The sequence below is a fragment of the Enoplosus armatus genome, chromosome 9 (assembly GCF_043641665.1).
Source record: "Enoplosus armatus isolate fEnoArm2 chromosome 9, fEnoArm2.hap1, whole genome shotgun sequence".
Classification (NCBI taxonomy): domain Eukaryota; kingdom Metazoa; phylum Chordata; class Actinopteri; order Centrarchiformes; family Enoplosidae; genus Enoplosus; species Enoplosus armatus.
This window is the reverse complement of record NC_092188.1, coordinates 686,485-696,741: the sequence shown is the minus strand read 5'-3', so window position 1 is coordinate 696,741 and position 10,257 is coordinate 686,485. Positions and strand designations below refer to the sequence as shown.

General features: G+C 45.2%; 1 protein-coding gene across 1 annotated transcript; it reads right to left on the bottom strand.

Moving 5' to 3' along the window:
* Positions 1 to 276: 276 nt before the first annotated feature.
* On the bottom strand, positions 277 to 9,573 carry LOC139290541 (semaphorin-4A-like). Its single transcript, XM_070912345.1, has 14 exons — positions 9,484 to 9,573; positions 7,595 to 7,755; positions 7,374 to 7,436; positions 6,736 to 6,834; positions 6,411 to 6,501; positions 6,122 to 6,244; positions 5,099 to 5,226; positions 4,835 to 5,016; positions 3,777 to 3,915; positions 3,299 to 3,488; positions 3,034 to 3,149; positions 2,091 to 2,254; positions 1,416 to 1,486; positions 277 to 1,066 (listed from the first exon to the last, which is right to left on the bottom strand). The coding sequence occupies exons 1-14, from the start codon at positions 9,566 to 9,568 to the stop codon at positions 309 to 311; spliced, it is 2,370 nt and encodes a 789-aa protein (XP_070768446.1). The 5' UTR covers positions 9,569 to 9,573; the 3' UTR covers positions 277 to 308.
* Between the last annotated feature and the right edge of the window lie 684 nt (positions 9,574 to 10,257).

Sequence of the window (10,257 nt, the reverse complement as noted above, 5' to 3'; positions counted from 1 at the left end):
AAAATATGTGAAAATTAATTTCAGGATCAGAGTTTGTGATGATGACCCACCTCATGTCACTGCTTTCAGATAAAAACCCTCAACCCCCCAGAATCCTCAAAGACTCTTCTAACCATCAACTCAAGCTGGGACTCTAAATCCAAACAAAGATGGCAGCCGGACGGTTCCCTGGAGGGGAAACAGGGTCCCACCTGAGGCTACCTCTGGACTGAAACTATCCATCTGAAACACCTGACTTCAGGTAAGACCTTTAGCAAGAGGGTCATGTGACGAACATTTGAGATGAGGCTTCTTTCACTAAAACATTGTTACTCCAGCACCTTCACCTCAGGGTCCTCGGGGGGGCTGTTCAGAGAGGGAACGCTCTCCATACATTGGTTTGTTTTGCTGCCGTCCTCTGGACTGACCAGGTTCCCTCTGAGGCCAGTTTTCCTTTGGCGCCACATGTGGAGCCCTCCGAGTATCAGGACGCAGACGCAGGTCGCCAGCAGGAGGGAAACCACAACCAGCTCCCTGTGGTAACTCTTCTCTTTTGTCATCTGAGTGTCATCAAGTGGCTCCTTCCTGGACTGGGCGTCTTTTCTGGAGGTCGGGGTGAAGTCCACGTCATTGTCTTGAAGGTTGTTTTTCAATCCAGAATCTTCTTTATTTTTATAGTCGGCCTCGTTTTTTAAATTGGTCGTGAATTCTTCACTTTCGTCCTTCATGTCGTTGTCCTCTGGGTCTGAAGGTGGTACCCTATGAGTCACTGGTTCCTCAGTTGCAATGTCCTCGTAGGACTCATCTTTGTTGCTGGGCACATTTAGAATGGGGCTCATGGAATGAGGAGTAATCTGTCGGACGTCATAGCTTTCAACTACTTCCTTGTACCCGCCCTCCTCTGACTCGCAGCGGTAGGACCCGAAGGTGTCGGCGGTGGCGAAGAAGCTCAAACCGCCGTCAGCTGACTGGATAAAGAGTTTCTCTGGCAGGTTTTTGAATCGAGGGGAGGTCCAGGTCAGAGTGGCCAGGTTGGAAGGTTTCTGGCACTGAAGCCTCACTGCTTCGTTCAAATGAACGCTGACTTCTGCGAGACAGAACATTTTATAATAAATACAAGAGAGGGGGAGATGGTGCGGATAAGCCCCGCTGTTTTTAGTCATGCTATCAGTCTGTTGGTCACTTCACTTTGGTCCAGACTGAAATATCTCAACAACTAGACAGACATTCATGTTTCCCTGTGGATGAATCCTACTGACTTTTCCTCGACTGCCTCCTCGAGGTAAAAGAAAATAAGAAGACTTGAAAGGTCAAATCTCGGAAATCTTAGAGACACAAGATGAAGTACTGTCTTCAGCCAGTAAGAGATTTCTAAATGACTCGAAAATGATGCTTCATATCTGTCAGTAGATGTCTTTTACTGATGAAGATGTTACCTGTGTCCAGGCTGGCCTTGCTTTGACTCTGACATTCCTGTTCCACATTGCCGTCCTCCAGGTCTTGAGCCCTGAGGAGTAAACCGACATCCTGTCAGTCAGGTAATCAGTCAATAGTCAGGTGCTATTTATTCATTACAAAGACTCACTCGAGATACATTTGAGACTCTTTATAACTCTATATGTGGAATGCAACTCATCTCTCTGCTGCATCTAAACACATTTTAAACAGATCTGGAAGTAGATAAGAATGGGTGAATATGCATATTAGGCCACAAACAAAGTGCAAGAGAGAAGCAAAACCTTTTCTACTTGGTATGAGTCAGTTTCTTTCATTACTTACTCAGCTCCTGTAATTTACTTTAAGTACTTGATGCACACAAAATGTAAGTAAACCCTAGTGCTAGTGTTAAGGGCTCTGCATGGAAGCGAAGAAAGCAGCCACCTTAAATCAAAGCTTATTTTTTAATTGAATATGGAAAGAACGGTTATGTAAAGGCCACATTCACCACAGAGTCTGATATTCTAGAGATCTGATGAGAGTATTTCCATGTAAAGTGCAGGTTACCTCAAGAGTCCTCAACAGTAGTTGAATTTCTTCTTTGAAGAAAAATAATTCTTTAAATCTGAGGCTTAATAACCTGTGAGGATCTATAAATGTGGACTTTCACCTACATGTTCTCATGACTGCCATCCAGACTGGTGCAGAACTGGCTGGACCGGCTCCATCCACACAGAGGATCTCTGGCCAGAACGCACTGGCTGCAGGTTCTGTAGGTCGAGCAATTGGCCACTGGGACAGCGGTCACACCCTCCGACGTCCCCACATAAAGGACTCCCTACAGGAGCAGAAAACACTGTGACTGTACTCTGTAATATACTAAATATTAAGCAATAATAATAATAACCAATCTGCCCAAACCAACCTGACGTTCTACATCTAACAAAACAGACTCCTTCCTGATTGTGCATCTCTGAGTCTCATGGAAGAATTAATATTTACTATTTCAAATATCATCATTATGCAGACGACACACCGTTGTATATTTCTGTCTGTCTGATATCGACTCTGATTATAACACTGAAGGTAAAAGATAGAGACAGAGAATCCTCACTGTGATCAAGTCACGTTACAGATGAGAGTGATTTTAGACTCATGATTTCATTTTATTTTATATTTAGGATCATTGCTAGATGTAGATCACTGTAGTTTAGTTCCACTGTGGTGTCCTAAATCCTCAAAAATATATACATTTACATTTCAAAGTACATTTTAGGTCATTCAAAATGATGAGACTTTTGATGCCAGGACCTTCTTACCACCGTCTGCATCGGGCAGGTTTCGTGAAATGACTTCAGTTGCGCTTACTTCATTATGTATTTAACGAGAATATAGACAGGGATGTCTGATTGTTGTTAATCCAGTTAATTAGATGCCTCCTGTAAATCAAATATTGCCATAAATCAGTCCTGACATTGTCCTCAGTGTCCTAATGCAACTAGAGACACAGTATTAATGGGACAGACACCTCAGTTTGATTAGTAAAACATAAATCATCTCTCAGTAGTTCACCGTCCTAAAACATATTTCAACCTGGCCTGAAGCTATGAGGTTTACCTTGGACGAGGAGAGGATGATGCTTTTGACCAGCTGAGGTTTTGTGAAGACCTGAATCTCCTCAATGACCTGTGCACCCCGATCCAACAAAACCACTTTGTGGAGGAATCCGGACTCTGGACATCAGAGAGAGATGAACAATGTTTAAAATAGAACATAGATTTCCAGGTGACATAGCAGCAAACTAACAACCTTTTCAGGCCTGTTATCTCCAGGTTAAAACTTCTCATGCATATCTTCAGTGCTGTTCAGTATGACGTCTCACCTGTAAGCAGGAAAAGGACAGTGTACTGTTTTCCATTGGCTGCCTGAGTCGTCATGGCAGCCACGCGACTGTATTGCTGCCCTGAAGAAACAACAATCGGATTGGCTCCGACCGATTTCACACTGTTGCTGGTCAGGAAACTCCTCTTCACTGCTGCTAGTACAAAATCTGAAGCGCTCTCCAGTCCACACTGTCAGCAGAACATGGAGGGAGGGTCACACGGGAGCATCTGATGACTATTATACTATACTATAAATAAAGACCACCCTTAAAGAGTTAAAGTTAGTGAGAACAAAACTGGGCCCAGAATCAAACCCTGAGGGACGCCCTTTCCCTTTGTTCCATAACAATAGTTTTGTAGGTGTTTTTTACTTCATCTGGTCTGTGGGTTTGTGTTTTAGTAATATGTCCATGTGAATTTAGTTTAATTTAAGAATGTAAACTGTTGCAGTATTTTGTGTGAAAGGGTCCTTCCCACCTTTCCCAGGTGGGAGTGATTTTTCAGTATTGGGTTCCACTGGTGAGTCTGCAAGTCTAGTATCCTGTAGCTCTGAGTGAACACCGTCCTGACGTCCTGCAGCTTAAAGACGCACACGGCAGATTCTGGACCTGAGAACCTGAACGAGACCAGATATAATACTCATGTTATTACTGCTGCTGAACTGCAAAACATTTAACACCAGTTGTCTCATTTTTTTGTTTTAATATCTTATCTCCAACATTGTTGACTGTGGAGGAGTTTCACTTGTTTTCAGTTGTTCTGTCAAGAAGACGACCATTTAAAGCAAATGTTTACACAGTTAGGTTTGATGAAAAAGAAGAATTCAAAGAATCTGAGCAGCAACTGTCACTGAGGAGACTGCTGTTTGAGTCCTGAGTGAAACTGAAAGTTAACATTGTTTTTTTAACCACTTTCTTTTTCCTGAAACTAACTGAAGGCTTTCTAACACGCAGTTAGCGTCGCAGTTTGGTGAGGTTCCACCTCGGGTGCAAATAGCATCTGCCTTCTCCATATTGTAGATCTACTCCTGGTCTTTGTGACACATCTGTCTGTCCTGAAGGACGGATCCCTCCTGCGTGGCTCTTGTAAAAGGTGATCGTAGGCTTCTGCTTCGAGGGCTGTATGAACAAACCTGACTTGACTTGCCTTGACTTGCCCTGGGGGCAGCTGAGCTAAGGTTGGAGATGTAGGTAAGTAAGTCTGTCATACACGTGACCTCCTGACCTCTTCAGTAGTTCATCAGACCAAACCTTCCACTTGTACACAGCAACGATAAATTCATATGGGCACATTGTCATTTCATGAAAGTCTGGCCAGTAGAAGTGGAGACATCTTGTTCTGGAACAAGAAGTTGGACAGAAGAACAGAACGACCCGAACAGCGTCGCAATCATTGGGTCACTAATCTGAAGCAGAACCTCAACTGACTCCAAAATCGCAAGATGCTTTTGGTTTTATGTTGTGTGACTTTGTGCTTGAATATCTGCAGACCTCCTTGAGGTTTACCAGATGGAGGTCTGGCTATCGTCTTCCTACCTCTGAGAGGTGAAGACGCCGTAGAACAGAGTGTCTGCGGTGTCACTGCCCTCTGGGGGCTGGAGGGTGAACATATCCTCGAGAACACTGAAGGGAAGCTGTTTAGCAGACTGACAGAGCAGAGGGGCTTTGGCAAAGGACGTCCACTTCTTCTGCAGAGTCCTCTGTCCACCAACGTCATCCTGTGAAGCCAAGAAGAGAGAACAATCTTTAGATATATAACTTTAAATATATAATCACATTCTCCTCTGGGTCTACTGTCACCTTGCAGACTTGTGCCACCCGGGCGATTCGCAACTCGTCTACGTAGTTGAATTCTTTCCCAACTTCATTAAAGAAGAAGTAGAGTTTCCTCTCTGAAGGGTCCGACGACGAGCTGACAAACGTTGGCTCTGAAAAACATGAAGTGATGACAGATGAGGAAAGGGTGCTGTGCCATGTGGTCTGAATGTGGGGGAAAGAGATCTGAGAGAAACATTCAGATGTGATAATACAAAAAATAAAGGTTCAATATCAAGTCCTAAGTCATAATGAATACAGTGTTTGTCGATGGACTGAAACACATCCATGGTCTGATGAACACAGTGTGAGCTGCCGGCAGACGTTTGAGGGATTTTTTTGAGAAAAAGAGGAAATGAATCATCGGGGACAGAAAACAGGAAATGCAGTGTGTTTTGGTTGACAGTATGTGAGGTGACACGAATGTGTGAGAAGTATTTGAAGAGGAGGTTTAAATATCAGCATGTTAATGTATTTTTAACAACAGCGGTTACTGACTGACTGCAGAGCCCTCGACAGAAACAGTCTCTTCTCACAGAGCTCTCAGATTCAGGGACTTTACACTGAAGTGCTCCAGCACCTTTTCACATTATTTCATAAGGAGAAGCTGAGAAGAACCAACACCTGTCCTCTCTCGGACCTCCGTGGACCTCAGGTTCCTCTGTGTAGAGGTCTTCACAGGTCCAGGTTGAACCTGATCCAAAACAGATGTTTGGTAAACCTCCCCGAACCTGACATGGTTTGGATCATCACATCGTCTGGCCAATCAGAGCTCCTGCTACTGATAATAATAATAATAATAATAATAATAATCTCTGTGACGCTGTGGCTGTTCCTTCAGTCTGGGAAGTGAACCACCAACCCTGGCAGTGTCTCTGCCTTTCTTTACTCCTCGAGCTGAACACTTTGCTCTCATGCTCTGCTTCTTCAGTCCGACCAACAGACGAAAACACCAAGGGATTCTGGGACAGACTGAATTCTCCAATGAATGCATGTTGTTTCACTCACCCTCCAGTAAGCTGACAGACGTGTCCTGGATGATGTCCGGGCGGCCATCTTTGCTGAAGTGTCGAGAAATCTGAGGTTTGACTCCTCTGAAGTCGGTCGTGGTGGCGGTGAACAGCTCGTCATCTGCACACGGACAAACAGAGCGGCTGAGGATGTGATTGTACAAACGCTGGACATGCTACATATGTTATTCAGATGTATCTGACCTCCTCCAACAGTTTTAATGCTACCAAGACAATTGAAAAGTCGATTGATGTGCAATTCTTTGTAGGTGGCAGATGTGACTGACCGATGGTGATGGCGGTGCTCCTCTGGAGGGGGCTGAACGGACAGCGAACTTTAGCCCCGTCACGTTGGACCATAGAGAAGCTTTCTGCGTCCTGAAGGAGACGAAAACACACAGAGGCTGAACTGCACTGAAGAATCATCAAGATCAAGTCTGAACTGGAGAAAATCTTATTTCACTTTATCTCAACTGGGTTCTCACTTTCATCATGTTGTCCGTCATTTCTATCAGTAACAACAACGTCGTACTCGGCGCGTAGACGAAGACAAAGACACGCAAAAGACCAGAATCAACATTATACTTCAATTCAGTGTCTGAGTTGACTCACGATGTAGGCTTCATGGGGGCTGTAGGCGAAGCTGCCACAGGCGTAGAGATGGGTGGAGTTTATCGGCTGCAGCACATGCACGAAGTTTGGACAGTCCACCTGCAGACAGACAGGCAGAGAGACAGACATGTCCATGTCGTGTTAAAGGGTGGAGGACAGTGAAATATAGATCAGAGGATGTGCTGGTTAATAAATACACTCAGCCAATCACATGACTGGTGTCATCGCTTTGGAACAGCTGAGCCAATCACAGAGACACGACGTGAACTCTTTATCAGAAAGCATCAGGTGTCTCTGAAGGAAACTAAAAACCACTGAAACGTTGGTTCCAACCATCTTTTTGTTAAGGAAAGAAAAATAAGTGACTGATCATAATTTGTTATTTGGAGGATTTCAATGTAAACTAAACGTTCAGGGTTCGTTCCCTCAAAAGCATCAATACGCTGATCAAGCAACACACCTCAGCTCTCAACCCCGCCCACAACTACTGTCACACAGCCGACTTCACACCTCAGTGAGTCGACTGCAGATACAATCACACACACACACACACACACACACACACACACACACACACACACACACACACACATTCATATGAAGCAAACTAATGAGGATGGAGCCGTTTTCATATTTACCGCTGGGTCCTTCCCTTTAAGTTGACAGTCGTTTATTTCACTCTCTGATGGACTCCACTCCACCTGGACAAGAGACAGACAGGCAGAGAGACAGACAGAGAGACAGACAGACAGACAGGCAGAGAGACAGACAGACACACTGCTGAATCTGAGAGCATCACATATTAATAAAACATTTTAATCTATAAATCAAAGCATCATGGGACTTTGGGAGAGCTCACCTTCTTCTTCAGCTTGATGACATCACTCTGACTGACGTCCAATGACAGGACGGCGTCCCGTGCCCCTACGTACAGGGTGGATCCATCGTCACTTAGCAACAGCGTGGTTGTGTTGTGGACGTCTGGGAGAGTGAAGAGGACCAGAGGTCTGTCTGCAGAGTCTGGACACAAACACAGAGGGGAGCGTCAAGCTAACATAGCGCAGCGGTTAGCGCCCAGACCTGAATCCAGACCTGACGAGATGAGCCCTAACTCCCAGCCGTCCTTCGTTTGAACCAAAGACAGTTACCCTCGGTTTCTGCATTTAGCTGAAGAACACATCTATCTGTTCAGTGCCGTTGCAGAGAGGATGTACGGGGATGTAGGCGCTCTGTAACAGAACATGTGGGTGTCGTCGGCATAACGATGATCGAAGGCAGCGCGTCGATCTAATAAAACTAGAGCTGAAATCTTGCCTGAATCAGTTTCTAAACACCACAGTACCAGCTGTAATATTGAGCACCGTCAGTCTCACGCTCAGATTCACTTCTCTTCACCAGTCTCACCACAGCCACGAAGACACGCCTGTTACCACAGTAACACTGGCTCAGACTGTATCTCTCACTGAGTGGCAGCGACTTCACAGCTGCAAAAGTCCAAAGAAAAGTGACACAATCTCACACTGACTTTGGTTCATGTAAATTCAATAGCAGCTGTAAGAGGAGTGAGAGCTCTGGGACGGTTTGCAGTCAGCTCTACTGATCAACATTGATTTATATTAACGATGGATCCTTGGGGGGGTACCCATACTGAGACCATCAAAACAAACACCATACTTACTGTGCATGAGCATGTGAGACGCCTGTAGAACTGTAGAACCATTTGTGATCTGAGTAAGCGGCGTCTCATTGAAACCTCTCAGTTTCTGTCAGACAGGAAGTGAGTGGCATCACTGTGAGACAGACTGTGTGCTCGTCTCCATGTTTGTTACAGTCTGAACGTGTCGACAGTAAATGATCGTCGAATGTTCATCATTCAGCTGCAGGAACATCAGATGTGAAGCTGAAATAGTTGTTAATGATTTTAGACCATCTGGAAAGTCTTGAAATCTAATTTCATCAAATGGCTGCATTTATACAACCTCTCATTCTCACACACACACACACACACACACACACTGACATGTCGGGCGCTGTCCTGCCCATCAGGAGCACTTTGAGGTTCAGTGTCTGTGCCTCCAAGCCTGCGATCAGCTGACGAGCCGCCTCATTATGTCGCACGTTGTTTGTTTGAATCGTGTAAAAAAGACTTTCCACAGAGTTTTTATGTGACTCTGTTCAGACGAAACAGATCAACATGCTGCAGGTGGATGTTGTTACCTGAGGACAGAGCCAGGCTAGCTGTTTCCAGTCTTTATGCTAAGCTAACAGTCAGTGCTATCAACCTGAACATTGACTCTGATTTCACTAAACGTCAAACTTTTACTGGAAACACGTCCTCCAGCAGGAACTTCATTTCTTCAGTTTGACCTTCAGTTGCATCATTTCCTGTTTGAAGTTGGTTGAGAGACAGACAGATTCACTTGTTCAGCTTCTCAAAAAGTGAATATTTTCTGACGTCTTCTCAGATAATAAACTGCGATGAACACTTTTCTGACATTTTGTAGATGAATAGATATAAATAATGGAAATAATTGTTAGTTTCAGCACCTAAAAGCATTTAAAACGCAGTTCACCCTCATTTGATATAAGAAAAAGTAAAATAAGTTTCTGATATGAAAGCACAGACTAAAAATACAAAATCAAAACTAAATAAAATACATCTTCAAGGAAAATAAAAGAGACGGGTTCCTTCATCATTAGAGCCTCCAGTGACACAAACACTGGAGGACTGATCGAGTTTGGACTTACTGAGGAGGAAGGAGGTTCTTGGAGAAGGCAGCGAGCCGGCGGAGCTCAGCAGGCCGAGGAGGAGGAGGAGGACCGGTGGAGCCATGATGAGGAGCAGACGATGGAAGGATGAAGATTGAGATCTATTCCTCCTCAACTCTAAACATCCGACAGTCAGAGCTGACAGAGTGTGACTGAGAAGAAACACTCAGAGAGGGAGACTCACCACAGCTTCCGCTCTACTGTGGTCAGAGGTCGGGGAGGGGGGGGGGGTTGTTCTTCATCCTGTTTCACATCCTCCATCAGCTTCATTTTCACTTCACAGACGAGACACGAGGAGGAAGTGCTTCTGACCAATCAGACGTCGCGCCAAATGATGATTTTGATATGAACATTTATGAATTATTCATAAAATATAAAGAATTAGTGGGAATAGACTCATTATAAAGAGTTGTAGTTGTTGTTGGAAGGTGTAGACCAGGGGTCGGCAACCCGCGGCTCTTCAGCCTCTTGTAGCGGCTCTTCAGCCTCCTCGCAGCGGCTCTTCAGCCTCCTCGTAGCGGCTCCTCAGCCTCCTCGTAGCGGCTCTTCAGCCTCCTCGTAGCGGCTCTTCAGCCTCCTCGTAGCGGCCCTTCAGCCTCCTCGCAGCGGCTCTTCAGCCTCGTAGCGGCTCTTCAGCCTCCTCGTAGCGGCTCTTCAGCCTCGTAGCGGCTCTTCAGCCTCGTAGCGGCTCTTCAGCCTCCTCGTAGCGGCTCTTCAGCCTCGTAGCGGCTCTACAGCCTCCTCGTAGCGGCT